Source organism: Bombus fervidus, chromosome 1, assembly GCF_041682495.2.
Source record: "Bombus fervidus isolate BK054 chromosome 1, iyBomFerv1, whole genome shotgun sequence".
Taxonomy (NCBI): domain Eukaryota; kingdom Metazoa; phylum Arthropoda; class Insecta; order Hymenoptera; family Apidae; genus Bombus; species Bombus fervidus.
In genome coordinates, this window is record NC_091517.1 from 8805998 (window position 1) to 8821906 (window position 15909).

General features: G+C 30.0%; 3 protein-coding genes and 1 long non-coding RNA gene across 8 annotated transcripts; 2 read left to right on the forward strand and 2 right to left on the reverse strand.

Annotated features, from left to right (window-relative positions):
• Positions 1-1533: 1533 nt before the first annotated feature.
• Positions 1534-10627, reverse strand: LOC139990297 (ornithine decarboxylase). Of its 4 annotated transcripts, none has more exons than XM_072009721.1 (9): positions 10272-10627; positions 7434-7607; positions 7116-7355; positions 6962-7038; positions 6695-6868; positions 6273-6612; positions 5971-6185; positions 5623-5831; positions 1534-1969 (listed from the first exon to the last, which is right to left on the reverse strand). In XM_072009721.1, the coding sequence occupies exons 3-9, from the start codon at positions 7300-7302 to the stop codon at positions 1963-1965; spliced, it is 1209 nt and encodes a 402-aa protein (XP_071865822.1). In that variant the 5' UTR covers positions 7303-7355; positions 7434-7607; positions 10272-10627; the 3' UTR covers positions 1534-1962. The 4 variants fall into 4 exon arrangements, with proteins under 4 accessions (XP_071865822.1, XP_071865581.1, XP_071865746.1 ...); XM_072009480.1 differs by lacking the exon at positions 1534-1969 and adding an exon at positions 4081-5529 and having other exon boundaries at positions 10272-10626; XM_072009645.1 differs by lacking the exons at positions 1534-1969; positions 10272-10627 and adding exons at positions 4081-5529; positions 9687-9709.
• A 1-nt stretch (position 10628) lies between these two features.
• Positions 10629-11907, forward strand: LOC139990687 (uncharacterized). The gene is made up of 2 exons (XR_011800635.1): positions 10629-11522; positions 11563-11907. It is a non-coding gene; the product is annotated as an uncharacterized lncRNA (long non-coding RNA).
• LOC139990612 (transmembrane protein 14C) lies at positions 11582-12632 on the reverse strand. Its single transcript, XM_072010049.1, has 3 exons — positions 12396-12632; positions 12069-12258; positions 11582-11994 (listed from the first exon to the last, which is right to left on the reverse strand). The coding sequence occupies exons 1-3, from the start codon at positions 12469-12471 to the stop codon at positions 11904-11906; spliced, it is 357 nt and encodes a 118-aa protein (XP_071866150.1). The 5' UTR covers positions 12472-12632; the 3' UTR covers positions 11582-11903.
• A 612-nt stretch (positions 12633-13244) lies between these two features.
• On the forward strand, positions 13245-14848 carry Gclm (Glutamate-cysteine ligase modifier subunit). 2 transcript variants are annotated; one of them, XM_072009944.1, is made up of 6 exons: positions 13245-13388; positions 13832-13894; positions 13970-14087; positions 14159-14358; positions 14442-14556; positions 14637-14848. In XM_072009944.1, exons 1-6 carry the CDS (start codon positions 13383-13385, stop codon positions 14780-14782), a joined length of 648 nt encoding a protein of 215 aa, XP_071866045.1. In that variant the 5' UTR covers positions 13245-13382; the 3' UTR covers positions 14783-14848. The 2 variants fall into 2 exon arrangements, with proteins under 2 accessions (XP_071866045.1, XP_071865964.1); XM_072009863.1 differs by having other exon boundaries at positions 13254-13682.
• Positions 14849-15909: the final 1061 nt, after the last annotated feature.

The following is a 15909-nucleotide window of genomic DNA, read 5'->3' on the forward strand; positions in this document are numbered from 1 at the left end:
AGGGATGACGGGTCTCGTCAGAACGAGAGACAAAGAACAAAGTAGAAGGGAAACGCTCGAGGCTCTGATTAGAAGCGATCGTTTTCCGGTTTTCCGTTTGCGAGCCACAGCTGCCTGGCTTCCCCTGCCTTTTCCTTCCTGCTCGCTCTTTCGCCGTGCCGCTGACTCGCCTCGCGAGAGGGAAAGTATTTTATACCACGCTTGGCTTGGCAAGAGAAAGGGGACACGGTTCGCTCCTAATTTCTGTTTTAACTCGGTGAACCTATATATCCTCTCGGTGGCCGAGAGCGTGTAACTCGACGCCAGCTACACTTCGAGACTACATATACTATGTTAGTATGTATATCTATATGTAAGTAAGTAGGCATGCGAGGACTCTTAAGAATACATTACACGTTAGTACACGGTGGTCCAGCATGTACAGCGGCATTATTATCGTTCGTACGGTCTCGTAATCTCTTCGAGTATGAGATACAACGAAGGCGAAAGAAAGAGAAGAAAGGAAGGTTCGCGCGAACGCGTGCTCGACGAAGAGGCAGGTACACTCTGCCTCGCTGGCGGTGAGACGAGGATGCAGCCTCTTGGCTAAAAGTGAAATCGTCTGTAGAACGTACTTGTATCATAGTCGTTATTATATGTTATGCCAGGCTTCGGAGGAGGACTTGAAACCGCGATTACAGCAGCTGCACACCGGAACAAGCCGCACGGTGCGCGCGTGCGAGACCGGATATCACAGCTAGACGTTCGTCCATAACGAAGAACTCACGAAGACGACTGTGGTTTAGGAGCTGTTGGCTTGTTCGTTCGACGAAACTCCACGCGAAAATAGTAATTATTTATCCGTAAACGGGACTGATTCCATGGGGAAATCCACATATTGTTTGCAGCCGGTTGGCGGGTAAACATAAGACGCGGGTATACCTGTATTAATTACGAAAGTGAAAGTGTGGGTCATTCACGATACACGTTGGTGCTGTATTTATACATATGAAATAAAAAGAAATCTCGGAGCCTCTTCTTTCTGTTCCTTTTACGTAATTGATCTTGATATTGTTTCTGCGCTCCTTGATTATCCACGTACCGAAACCAAGCACGTTGTATGCGCCTGATTTATATCGTATATCTACTACAGTCCCTAAAACCAATAACATCGATATAACATTTCGTGTAATTAATTTTAATCGATCGTAAGAAATTTTTGGCACATTTTAATCCGATTAGTTTTCGATAATGTATTGCTTCAGAAATTATTTATGCGAAGAAAATATAGGGAATAACAATGAAATAAAATAGCAGGGACAACCTTGACAACTTAAAAAATCCTTTGCTTTAATATTGTTCTCAATACACAAGACTATTCGATACTCCAAGTTTCCTAAACCTAGATATGTATATATTTAATCTAGTTTTCTTTCTAGAAATATAGCTTTCTGTTGTATTTTCAAATCTTTAAATCTGTATCTTTTGCATCATGTAACTACTTACCACTTAAAAATCTATTGACTAATGTTACTTCATCTGTAACAATATCATGCACCAATATCTCGACAGAATAAAATACTATGAGCTACACAAAAAGTTGTTCCGCCATGTTGACGTCTGTGACAAATGTTTTTTGCAACCTATCCAGGTATCGATGTAAAGTAATCGTTTTTTGTTACTACCGTTACGCTCCTCCATTCAACTCAATCGTCTCTCGAGATCTCGCAAAATCGAAAACTAATGATTTCGCAAAGGATTTCACCTTCCTACTGGTTACAGTGAGAAACAGAAATCTTGTAATCCTGCAGTATCCACTTTAGTGATTCATCAACTTTTCTTCTCCACCGGCTTTTTCTTCGAATTACAAAGAAATCGATTCTAATCCGTAACCATGGTTCCAGTGTTATAAAAGTCTGGCAATTGATGTCTTGTCATCGATCTTTGACACATACACAGATCTTATCTCGCAGGTAGCGGGATCTAAAGCCTTAAAATAAGAAACGAAGATAAAAAATTAGAATGGTCGATAAATCACACTGAAATTGCTGCAATTAACGATTCCATTTAATTCATAAGCTTCGCGATAAATTATATCAAAATCATTTATTATAATTAACCAGGGCCAAAGTATAGGAACACTCTCGATAAATATCGATAAATCAATCTTTTTTCGTCTACTTCTATCTTTAAGGAAAATCCCTAAATCTGTAAAAGAAAATTAAGACCTGACTCTAAAAAGCGAAAAAAAAGAAAACTTATAAAAACATATATATATATATATATAAAATATATATATATTCAATGAGATAGAATGATTGTTTATTATAAATTATAACTCGTTACTAATTAGTCTTTATGCTAAAATTCCAATTAACTGACGTAGTAAATTTGTAGATTTAAATATTCTTGTAAAACATATCCATATTTTATAATTTTAAATATGAAAATATATATTTCTTTTTCTTCTTTACTACACGAAAATATTTACAATTAGGTACATACATATGTATATGTATTTACATTAAATGATATCTACCTATATTACTCAAAACGATAGATTCCATGTATGAAAAATTTAAGGGAAACAATTTTCCACTTACTGCAAAAGATTCGAATACTTTTGGCTATTTAACTTAACCAAAAATAAAACCATTTTTCACCTAATGAGGTAATCGTTCAATTGCATCGAAAATTGTTTCCATAAAGATCGAAATGACGATATTGAAAAAGCGTGCGTTTAGTATATGGAAACAATAAATATAAAACATGAAAAGATTAGCAATTGTTGCACAACCATCCGGTTAGACAGTGCATTGCAAGCAAAACAACAGTACGCCTTTCACAATGCACAGCGAAGATCGTGACTGTTCGAACTGTCCGTGTGAACTCTGTCCAAAAACCTTGACCAGTCCAAATCTCAGATCGAATCACAATTCGACTCTTCCAGTGTAGTATATACATATTGTACATTGAAATATTTCGAGATATTTGATTAAACAAGTACAATGATTATCAATAGCTCGATAATCGAATCATTTACTCTTCTCTTATTCGATAACACGGCTTCCAAACGAGAATTGCAACAAAGTTATCAATTATCGTTTCGAAGAAATACATCCTTTCTTTGATTGGTTATATTTTATTTTAGATTCGCTTCAGAAGCGTCACGACACTTATAAAAATAAGGAAAATATACATTTGCAATTCTTATTTATAACTACGAATAAAATATGAGTTATTCTTCTGAGAAATAATCCCAGCACGAGATTGATAAAAAGGAAAAGAAGAGGAATTTTTTTATCATTCGATTGTTGAATCAGAGATGAATCTGTGACAATCAGCATTGACTTTTGAATTAGGGAAATAACGCGGTTACACCGTAATTCTTTGTTTCTGTCTCATAACGAAGTTTTTACAACGGTACAATGATTATACAAAAAACTATTAGCGTATTAAATAAATTAAAAAAATTATATATACTATTTAATTATAGGATGTGTTCCTTATTTGAACTAAATAAAAAATAAGAATGATAAGATACAAGTACTTACATAGCGATCGATTATTTTTTAGCGATCTAAGTTTTAGATAAGTAACATCTCAGACTTATCCAGATTTATTTTGTTCAATTAAATTGTATCACCGATCTATGTATTACACATTATGTCTATGGTATTGCATTATAAATTAGAGATTGGCAAATGAAGTATTAAATGCACATGCAAATGCTGTGATTACATAGCACAAATTAATAATTACATAATAATAAAAATTACTTACGATAATCAAGATAATTTACGCGCGAATCAATGTTAAAAGATGATAAATTTAGTATATACACATCTCCATATTTAGTTTCATAAGGTTATTGGTCGACAAACTTCATAATCAGTTATTCCTAGCTGATACATTGGCCGATAATATACTTCAAAAGTATTCAAGATTTCTAATTTTAATAAATTCCATGATAATTCCGTCAGTCGTTGTCACGATTAGATACTCTTAACACCGTATTTATCTTTGAATTACACGTAGTGTATATCAATCAACCGATATCTAAATCTACGAAACGAAGAAGAAATAAGAACTGAAAGCACATTGATTTGATTTTATATATTTCATTACATATATTTATTCGTTAATAATAATTAATTAACAATAATAATAGTCGACATATAATACAATAAGAGTAATAATTAATAAGAAACTAATTATCTTTTCTTTCTGTGACAGCTGCCTCAGTGCCCTAAAGATCCTAACAATCCTACAGAGTTTATATATTTTTTGATATTTTAAATGAACAAAATTAATTCGAGAGAGATAGTGAACTTTTTGTGTTTATATCATTACATATATGTTGGACACGTACGTCACCTTCAATGCTACTGATTACATTTCCCTCGTAACTTTTTTTTTACATTTTCTTTACTTTTTGTTAATCATGTGTTAAGTAACAATGATTATTTTATTTGAATAGTTTATAGATATATATATATAGAGAGAGATAAATGTCTCGACGTTTAAACCCTTACACAAGACTACTACTCTTGTTTTTTTTATATATCTCATACAAATTATGTATATTTGAGATTAATATTAAAAAACCACATAAAACATTATTTACCATAAGCATGGACGTCAATCGTTCATAAAAATGATTGCGAAAATTAAAATTACCATTTTTGCTAGCTAAATTTTCTAATAACTCATATTTATATGATTTATAGAAAAATAACCTGAAACTTTTCCCTATATTAAACGTGCAAATCGTAGATACCCATGGAAAAGGTCAATAAACTTTTTTTTGAATATTTTGGAAGTCAATATATGAGGAAAACTATTTCTAAAAGCATATATAAATATTCCTACGAAAATATTTTAACATGTCATTCAGCAGAATATCTACGGTAGTATTGAAAATATTTTTCAATAATAGTTTGAAGATTTGATTTTAATTTATACATTCTACCCTTTAATTATTTAGCAGCAATTGCATATATTATCGCAATATCATTCTGCAATAATTGAAATAATTTGCACGTTTTTAGTCTTTTAACAAAAACAAAAAGTATAAACAATTCAGCTTTTCAAAGATGGCACCAAATATTAGTAACGCTCCAAGCTTTAATTGGAACAGAAGCGGAAATAATATTACATTTTTCGCCTACAAACTCGTCAAGATAAGTATAAAATGCAAAATCACAAACCTTACAAAAAAACTTAGTTTCGAATTATATCATAATATCTACGTTCAAAATGAAGATGTGGTTTCTCGCTACAAATGTCGAGTAGCTGTTTTAACATATTTGTTGTTATCGTAGTATGCCTGCACTAATTTAAAGATCAACTCCGAGGTAATCGTAAATGTATGTTGCTGGTGGATTAGTAACGTCAGCTAACATTTCAGTCGATGTCAGTTCAATATTTGGATTATGCCATGCATTGGTATCAGTTCCACCAATATCCAGACCAAGCCGTAAATTAGCTGGAGTATTACCAATAACAAAATGCTCTTCGGTCAAAGGCAAAGCGTCTTTTAACAAATGCCTATAAGATGTAACAACCAAAAACTTTGTTCATTATTTCAATAATACGATTGCAATCGGAAAGTACATTAGATAATTGCAATCTAAGACTTACCAAATGGTTTCATCAGCGACGATATGGACTTTAGGCACAGGGAATCCATTAAATGGAGAAGCAACCGGTAACGTGTATGCTCCCATATTTTCAAAAATTATCCAATCACCGAGTTCCATTTCGTGTAACATAACGTTTTCTACGACTTGATCCAAACCATCACAAGTTGGTCCCCAAATACTTGAGGGAATCATCTTTCCACAACCTTTCTGTTAATGCAAAAATGTTTGCTATTAAGAACGAATCAACAATTTTCTGCTAATATTAGGACATTTAATATTAAAAATATTGAATAATTTAGTACTCTACAAGCTATTTTCAAACATTGTAATAATTTAAAATAATTACCTTTAGAGGTATTGGAGTTACATGTTGATGATCATAGAGTAGACAATTGAAAGAGCCATAAACACCATCATTAATGTAGTACATATTGTGCGTAATCGTATTTGGTGAATTTTCATCACCACGCACTGAACGCTTACTATGAATACTAGTTGCAAGAGTAAATGCCGAGGCAACATAAAAACGACCAGGTTCAGCGATTACGTGAACAGCATCGGCTGAGAATTATTATAAGTAAATAAACTTTATAATTAAGTTATAAAAATAGGGTAGAATATATTATAATGCAGATAAATGTTACATACTATTAAAGAATTCGTCGAGTGCATCATTAACGACATTAGCAATTTTATCAATGCTAGTGCCCTTATTTCCAGGATAACCACCGCCAATGTCTAGTAGATATGGCTTGAAACCAAGATCAGTTGCTAAGTCAAACAATATCTTGGATTCGCGTATAGCTCGATAAAATACAGGTGGATCCTGACAACCAGATCCAACATGGAAACTAATACCGATGACATTGAGTCCCAAAACGCGTGCAAGACGTAAAAGATTAGGTGCTTCATATATGGGATCACAACCAAATTTCATGCCTAATTGACACTGAGCAACTTCTGCATCACAACGAATTCTAATAACAACCTAAGATTGAAGAATAATGGATTAGATAAGATTATAACTAAAGATAGAAGAAAATAATGACAAACGAAATATTTTTTATTACCTTGGCACTTGGATGAAGTTTCTTAATCTTATGTAACTCGCTTTCATTATCTGCTGTCATAGCATCAACTCCAACAGCAGCAGCATGACGGATATGTGATGCTGGCTTAGCAGGATTGGCAAAGATAATTCTCGACGAGTCTACTCCAACGCTTAATACTTTATTAATCTCCGACTATAAATAACAGCAAATGATAAAAATCTTAATTAGACTATTTACTTAAAATACAAAGATACAATATAAGATACGAAGTATTAGATCACTTACTTTTGATGCACAATCAAAACCAATACCAAGAGCAGCCAATACCTCAATCACAACTAAGTTGTCATTACATTTTACAGCTAAAAGTTTGTAATGCAATTGGTTACTTTTTCATCCAAAATGAAATACAATTCAAAATATATAATAATTATTTTACCGTAATAGGGGCTGACACGTGGCATTTTTTCCTTCCATATCTGATGTTTACGTACAATGTCACCAATGTCAAGCACATAAAAAGCTTCTTCTTGCATTCCACTCAGTGCAATGTCTTTGATGACGGTCATAACATTTGACGCACTGTCCAAAACATGAATACGTTCGTCCAGATTTGTTACCTTCATATTGACTATTTTGTAAATTTTTTATAAATACTCTGTAGGTGCTAGGCAGCAAACTGAAATTAAAAAATTATTAGACCATAGAAATCGCATATATTTGATTATTTATTCAGAACATATTAAATGATACATACGAGGCAGCTGTCAATGAGAATTGGGTGAGTCGTGAGGAAGCGGGTTAAGACAAGATCACTATGGGGGTGCTAGCAAAGCCACGGGGGCTCTGCGTTCAGGGCCAACTTCCAGTTGCCGCAGTTATCTACACACCCACCAATAGACTGGCCTACCAGCCTATTGTAGATAGAACCCTATAACAAACAGAATAAGTATTACAACATTAGTATTTTAACACTTCTGTGTTAAAATATTTATTAAACAAAATAAAGTAATTATATATAAAGAAATTTGAATCTCATTGCGATACATTATAAAATATTTCATTATTAACGAAACATTATTGTTTTCATTAATTTAACAAATTTCTTTCAAACAATGCTTTAATTACATCTCAATTATAGGTAATTCAAATAAAAATATTGCAACAGTTGTTTCAAAAAATATTTTCAGATCAAGTTAAGAACCTCTTAAATAATCAAGTATAGTCTTTATCAATATCTGTAGATTGAGATCATACTTCGAAAGAACTGCTTTATTAAATTATAGTTTATTTATTCAAAAATATAGAAAGCTCTAAAATAGAATTATATGATAACGTAGTAAATTTTATACCAAATAATTTACTAAAAGAAATTATATTTTTGTAATTTCGTTCAATATTTATATAGTTTTTTCTATAGTACAAATATTACATGTACTGTAACTACAATATAAAAATAAATATTAGGATATTTCATGGACATACTAAAGCATTGTCATTTTCTTGATTGATATTTATTTACATAGAGAAAAAATTATATATATTATTTATATATATATAATTTATTTATTTTTAAAATTCATTGACTATGTACAATTCACTTAGTATGGATGAATACATTTAGTACCACATGTCAAACATTTTATTATAGACCCAAATTTATCTTATCAAATTTTATCAATAATAATTATATGAATTTCTTTCCAGATACTTGAAAGATTCAGACTGAGCTTTATATGAAAACAAGATATTTATATAAATTTTACATTAATTTTTGTTAAAAAGAAACTTTACTTAAATAAACTTTTTATAAAAGTTAATACCTTTTTAAATTAAATAAACATTAATTAATCAAATTATGTAACAAAATATAATTACTACACCTATCTTTATTTATAAAAAAAAAAATTTTGGTAACTCACCTGACGTTTAAAAGTAATTCTCGTAGCTTTTATAACACGTTAAAGCAAAAAACCACCGACATAAAATTTTGAACACACCAAAAACTTTGAAAAACAACTATCTTTATAATAATTTGGAAAAAACACTAATACAAACAGAGAAAATTGTAAAATTATTATGCTTCTCTTTTGTGTAATGACACAAAATGTGTTCAATTCTAGAAGTACAACGGACAGTCAAGAGTACAGTATAATACTGAACCTGAAGTAACTATTTGGGCCACTATTTATACGAGAAAGATAAGTACTATCAGGCAGCCTTTGCGTGGTACCAAGTCTACTTCATGGAACAAAGCTTATCTGACGGCCAAGAAATACATGGTTCAGAGATCCAATTGGACATGGAGGGGTAATGCACACGCCACTCAAAGATCAAGTCTTCATTGGGGGCATGGAAATACCGTACTTAATCTATGTTATACTATTGGAATTATAGATAACTATCATTTGTCAAAATCACTTGGCATCTACTGATAACATATGTGTGAAATACTGATAGATAAAATACAGGTGTTTGGTACATTATGTATGCTACTTTCCTGTCTGTATTACTTATTTCTAAATAAGAAACTACCTCATCAAAAAAAAAAAAAAAAATATACAAAGCATTAGACAACTTATGTAATATCACGAAATTTGTTAACAATTTTAAATATATATATTTAATCAGCATAAAAACACAATTGTTTAAAAATAGAATAATTATTTATATAAAAATTATAAATATATTTTATTATAGATACACAGTATACATAAATTTACAATATTCTACATAATTTCTAGAAAATCTAAAGGAAATTTATGCAAAAAATGATTAAATAACCAAATAAGATATTTAGATAATATACATCTTGATGTTAAATTAATGAATTATAAAAAATAAAATCAAAACAATGTAATACATTTTAATTAAAAAATATGCGTTAACAAACGTAACATATTGTTTAAATAATTCGGAATGAGAATACATCACTTCAAAATTACGTCATTATTACTGTTAAGTACGAAAAAATCAGTTTAAAGAAGAATGTTAACATATTGACATTTGCATTATCACTCTCGAATGAAAAGCTCTTCAACTGACACATCAAAATTTCGAATAAAATTCATACATTTCGTTATAACTTTACTGGTTTGCACAGGAAATATCAGACGGAGTTAAGTAGTATTAGCTTGAAGATAACATAGCATCGAAATACAAACTGCTCTGCAAACATGATGCTACCAAATAGCAAGATGGTATAATGTTTGCAAAATAAGTTCTGCTATTGTGCTAGTGCCTATTGTACTGAATGAATAATTTGGATTCGAATCAATTAACGTCACTTACCAGACAGATAAGAATAATTAACGAAATTACTATATAGTCTAGTAGATAATAATGTACATAGATTACAGAGGAAAATCTTACATTTTGCACAATAAGGAAATGTCGTATAAGGAAAATGAAAGAACACGTGATTCATTGTTGGAAAAATATTTAATCTATTGTTAAAGTTATATGTCGAGAAGTTTGCACAAATTCAACAAGGACCATACAGTGACTCATCGATAACTAAAATTTTCACGTGACAGACGAGTAAGATGTATGCATGCATTCGTGAACATTATGTCGAATATGAATTTACACGTACCTTATCAAATGATCGCCACCCTGCGGGTCGGCACTCGGTTTTTGACGGAATGATGGAAGTTTTCGGTGACTGGATCTCAAAAATCAGTCAAATCGATCGATGAAGGTTGAAGCTTCGTTTGTGTTGCGACCAGTGTCTGTCGAATTTTCTCGCGACCAAGTCCCCGTTAAAAGAATCGAGAAAGAACATTCGTTTGTTCAATCGTAACTTACGAGTTACGAAAGAACATCAACGCGCCAGTCGTAGTAACTCGTAAATCGTATTTAATTTCGTTAAGAACTCGCAAAACCTAGTGGAACCGCAGAACTTCCTCCAACGGACACACCACACCGAGCAGGAGCTCCCGGAAAGGTTCGTAAATGCATCCAATCCAGAGCATAGTCGATTTTATAACTCGAACTTCGAGTTCACATACTTCGATTATCGTATACAATCGATTATGTAGTTTTAAATAAATTACGAACAGAACTTTAAAAAATATTGTACTTACTATGAGTTACTAGCAATTAATAAAATAAAATAACATCTTTAGAAATATTGTAAGTATATATTTGTCGTATGCAAAACATCAATACAAAATATATTGAATATATTTTGTGATTTTAATTGATGGGATAAATTGAAGTCCTTTGAAATGTCGATGTCAGTTTTTATATTCGTTTTCAATTTTTACGAAATATTTCTTTTTCTGTCATAAACCCTTTCTATGTAACCCTTCCGTGTATATTATTTTTACTTTATAACGCAATATTGCGCAATGAGCAGTAAATATTAAGTTCACAATCTATGTTACGATACATTCGAATTTTTCTATGATCTTACGTATAGGAAACAAATTGTTACTTTTCAAATGTATGTCATAAAGTGAGAAATGATATGGAATACCTGTTCCATTGTATGCAATACTTATTTCATAATATGCAGTACATCTCTACTGTTACCAACACTATGTTGATACAGATGGATTTGGAGTTTAATTAACTGCTTAAATAACACAGGTACACATGTGTATAAAAATAACAAAATTTAAGAGAGTAAGTTTAAGTGACGTCAATGCTCAATGCTACCAAAATAATATCAGCAGATATCAATGGTTTAAAAACGTTCAATTTGTATAACAAGATACAAAATTAAAATAGAAATAAAGTATAAATTCCAATAATTATCTTAATTCTTTATTTAACAACATATTTATAATAATTCAACATTAAATAACATTTAAGACAACTTTATTGAAATAGATATATTCAAGTTACACATACTGTAACAAATAGTGTACTGTAACAAATAGTGTACTGTAACAAATAATGTACTGTAACAAACATAAATTTTATTCCTGAAGGAAAGTGTTTTATACAACAAAAAAGGTTTCAAGCATTGGGATTCAGACTCACAATATTTAAATTCCTAACATTCATCAGGTCAACTATTTTAAGTACCACAGCCAATACATCCAGCACAATACATCCAATACACATAGTACAGTCTACCTTAGTTACTTTCTTCTCCCTTTTTATAGATTTAATTGTTCCTCATCTTAAACTACCTATGTTATGTATATTCTATACATGCATATTTATTATATTTTAGACAATAAAATAAAAATTGTGGAATTATCAGAAAAATTTATATTTATGTTGTCTTACTCCCTTTAGTTAATGTTTCATTAACAAGGGCTGCACCAGTAAAAGACCTTACAATAGTTTTCACAAATACTAAACAGCTAAAAAAGAATTTAAGTTTATCATAATTATTATATATAATACAAATATACAACATAATTATATAAAATAGTACCTTAGTAGAGCAATTATCCCGGCTGGCATTATTTTACCAGTATTATAATAACGATAACCCATAATTCCACCAAGAAGTGAAGTTGCTGCTATAGAAACTCTAATATTTGTGGGATCTTGAGAAGTTTGATAAGCTCCATAGCCCAAAACAGATCCAAAGATAAGTCCAGCTCCCAGAGAAGGAATTGATTCTTTAAAAAATCACATAATTTTTATTTTTTAAGAAAGTATTAAAAATCATATGATAAAGAATCAAATATGAAAAGTAATTAGTCAAAGATGATACAAATAATTTTATAAATAAATTATATAAATAATATAAACTTACGGGCTTTTACATAACCAAGTACACCACCAGCCGCTACTGTAGCGGCATATATATATCCAAGTATGTCAGCAGGCATTTTTTATTGCACAATTATAATTTTATCATTAATAAGTTTACTTTTTATAGTCTATTTTGTTACTGCATAGACTTCAGTAAATTATAAATGCTAATCAGAATGTATTTATTTTTTGCACATCACCGATAGCCGAGATGCATCCATTTTATAGAGTGGTTTTTTAATTTTTCTATTACAACGACTGTTGCGCTATCTGTTACACTTAAAATTTTATTAATATACTAAGTGGATACGTAGATACTGTAGGTACCAATGAAATACCGTATCTATGTTATTAATCTTATTGCTTGATTTAAGTCTATTTTTGAGTACCACCAATTGTATTTTACCAACTAAAACCAACTATACATTATGCCTGCAATAAGAATATTGTAATTAAAATTTAATGTGTTATTTAATTTGCTTCGATAACTGAATTCTATCAATCTAACATTGCATTTTATGTTTGTAGAACTACACATATTGAAAATGTAAATTCGACGTGTGTACATTAGAATTTGTAATGGGTGTAAATAAAATTATAAAATTGGTAACTTCTTGCTGTTAAAAAAATTATATCACTTTTATTATACAAAAATTTAATCATAAATGATTGTAATAATGATGCTTGAACGTATAATTGCATAATGTAATTTATAAAATTCAAATTCCGCTTCACACATCATGTAAACATATGTATATATGTATATAATTATATACACATATATGATGTATATATAATTCTACAAAGAAATATGTTCCAGGCAACTGTTTACAATTACATAATCTGTAATTCTAGAATGCTAATTACGTAGTTATGACTGTCTAACAAGTGCATTTTTGCGCAGATAGCCTGAAAGCAACTCGTGCTTAACAAACTTTAAGAATGATTTGAATAATATGATGTTTGTAGTACAAATTCAGAAAGCCACATGCATGTGTGTATATAAATTCTTTCATGCTGGAATTTTATTGATATTATCTCTAGATTTAAAATTGCCTAGTCAGCCACGTCATCTACGATTAAATTCATCGTAAGCAAGTGATCGTTGATTACGATCTATGTCATTAGTTTTCGTAATACTTCTAGTTAGTCATCTGCAACGCGCTTGCTAACATTCTTTGTGATTTTGTACCATACTATGTTATCTCAAAATATATTAGTTCGAACTGGAAATATACTTTCCTTAAATGAAGCAAAAGCAAAAGCAAGTCAAAATCCTACAGATGAGGTCAGTTTTTGAATTTTCAATGATAAAACTTATGAATTAAGTCTTCCATATATCATAATTAGGATCATAATTCTCGAGGTTATGTCTCTATTAAAGTTAAGTAAAATGTTGTATTTATGATAGATTACAAGTATCTTCTTGGTTTTCAGTTAATTGAAACATTAAAAATTATACTTCGAGACAATGAAGGCACTGGCGAAAATCCATTAATTGTATGACCACTTCTTATTTGTTCTTTAATGTTTTTGGAGAATGCATCGTTATAATGAAAAGTTACTTATTTTCAGATTCAAGGTGTAGAAGACAATGCTTTGCAAGATATCAATAGAGAAGATGTTAAGATAACTGTGAAGGTATTTATTTCATCACCTGATGTAAGCCTACTGAAAGAGGCAGTAGATCAAGGTATGAGCTATAATTTCTTATTTCCAGATTGCATTTTAAATAATGTTCTGTTGCATATAATTTCTTTTCAGTTTGTAGTTTTCTAAATATAAATGCAATTGAATCTTTAGTAATTGCTTATTCAAGCAAGGAAAGTCCAGAAAAATTGTTAGAATCATTGAAACACCTATGGACTGGAGTAGAAGAGTATGTGAAAATTGGCAAATTATCAAGTGTTGGTTTAAGTGATCTCAACACAAATACGTTTATTGACCTATTTCAATGGGCAAATGTAAAATTATCATTGTTTATATTTTCTTTTAATGTTTACTTTTATAGTGTTGTGTCTATTCTATATTACCTTTATTTGAACAGATAAAGCCAAATATTGTACAAATTAGTTTAGCTACATGTTGTGTTGTACCACCAGCTTTGCAGACATTCACTAAAGAAAATGATGTGCAATTATTAACACATAATGATCCTGGACGTAAGTGTACTTTGATACATAAAGTAAATAATAATAAAATAAATAACATGTCATCCAATATTAAGCTTTTTTACTTACAGAAATTCTACCTCAAGAAGATCTAAATGGAATATTCAACGCTAATACAAGTTCATATTGGATTACAAGATACCAAATTCATCTAAAATGTCGTGGTATTTTATCTTCAAAGGGTTACCTAATGTATGTTAACAAAAAAACGAAATAATATTATATCTTTGTTCATATCAAAAAAATGTCTATAATTCAAATTATAATAGTGCTTATATTCCAATGATATTGTGTTAACTTTTACATTATAATATGCATATAAATCATTTATGTTTAATTTTTTCTAAAGAAATGTTGTTTTGTTTACAGTAATTATTAAAATTGTTAATTGATATTGTTGATTTATTTGTAAACATTAGGAGGTCAATGCATTTTTTCAATCATTGGATTTTCTATGCATATTTATGAAAATAAACATTTAGTTAACATAATTAGAACAATGTGTTTTACATTACTCTTCGATTTGACTCGTTTTCTCGAATTTTTAATTAATAATTTTCTTGGGGGCCCCATACCATAGAATATTACATATGTAAATATATTGGAATATATGGAATCTTAGACACAAGTATAAATTTCCGCTAGTAGCTTCTGAGCACAAAAGTAAACACAAAACTGTAAAAGCTGCGTAAAGGCGGTGAATAGCGTTGGGCATGCGCAACATTTGAAATTGGAAGGAGACGTTCCTTAAATAGAGATACATATGTATAGTTAATGTCCGTAGTTATCGAAACGAAAGCTACAATGTATCGCATTAAACTGAAGTCAAACGTAATTAAAATTTTATCTTATTAAAATTTTTATTCGGTTGCTATAAAAAGTTGCTTCAAAAGCTATAAAAAATAAAAAATATACTTCCCAAAAGTACTTCATTTATTAATCATTAACATTGATTGTTAGCAATTTTAGGACTTACTTCGCTTGTGATCCATTTGAAAATGCTAATTTTCAAATTATATAAAATTCAAAATTCGGTCATTTTCGAAAATCAAAATACAAACTTTTAATATCTTTCTAATTACATATATATTATACAACAAAATTCTTAAATTATATATTTGTTAAATATATTTTATAAAATTTTTGCATTCAGAATGTTTGTTCTTGTAATCTATCTATGCTTTCAATAACTTAATTTTCGATATTAATTAAAAAAAAAAAGGAAGTATAACAAATAGAATCAATAAAAATAAAAAGATATATATATATATATATATATAAATGTAGAATTGTGTACGTAGTTATTTATTTGAAAGAGGCTTTCTCTTGTATTTAACCAAGTTC

Coding starts and splice junctions, on each gene's coding strand:
- LOC139990297 (XM_072009480.1), bottom strand. CDS start 7,302: ATGAAGGTAACAAATCTGGACGAACGTATTCATGTTTTGGACAGTGCG. Junction 5,832..5,970: donor TAACTCCAATACCTCTAAAG/GTAATTATTTTA, acceptor TTGCATTAACAG/AAAGGTTGTGGAAAGATGAT. Junction 5,530..5,622: donor GTCGCTGATGAAACCATTTG/GTAAGTCTTAGA, acceptor TACATCTTATAG/GCATTTGTTAAAAGACGCTT.
- LOC139990612 (XM_072010049.1), bottom strand. CDS start 12,471: ATGCCTGCTGACATACTTGGATATATATATGCCGCTACAGTAGCGGCT. Junction 12,259..12,395: donor ACTTGGTTATGTAAAAGCCC/GTAAGTTTATAT, acceptor GATTTTTTAAAG/AATCAATTCCTTCTCTGGGA. Junction 11,995..12,068: donor GGGATAATTGCTCTACTAAG/GTACTATTTTAT, acceptor ATTCTTTTTTAG/CTGTTTAGTATTTGTGAAAA.
- Gclm (XM_072009863.1), top strand. CDS start 13,593: ATGTTATCTCAAAATATATTAGTTCGAACTGGAAATATACTTTCCTTA. Junction 13,895..13,969: donor CTGGCGAAAATCCATTAATT/GTATGACCACTT, acceptor ACTTATTTTCAG/ATTCAAGGTGTAGAAGACAA. Junction 14,088..14,158: donor GAAAGAGGCAGTAGATCAAG/GTATGAGCTATA, acceptor ATTTCTTTTCAG/TTTGTAGTTTTCTAAATATA.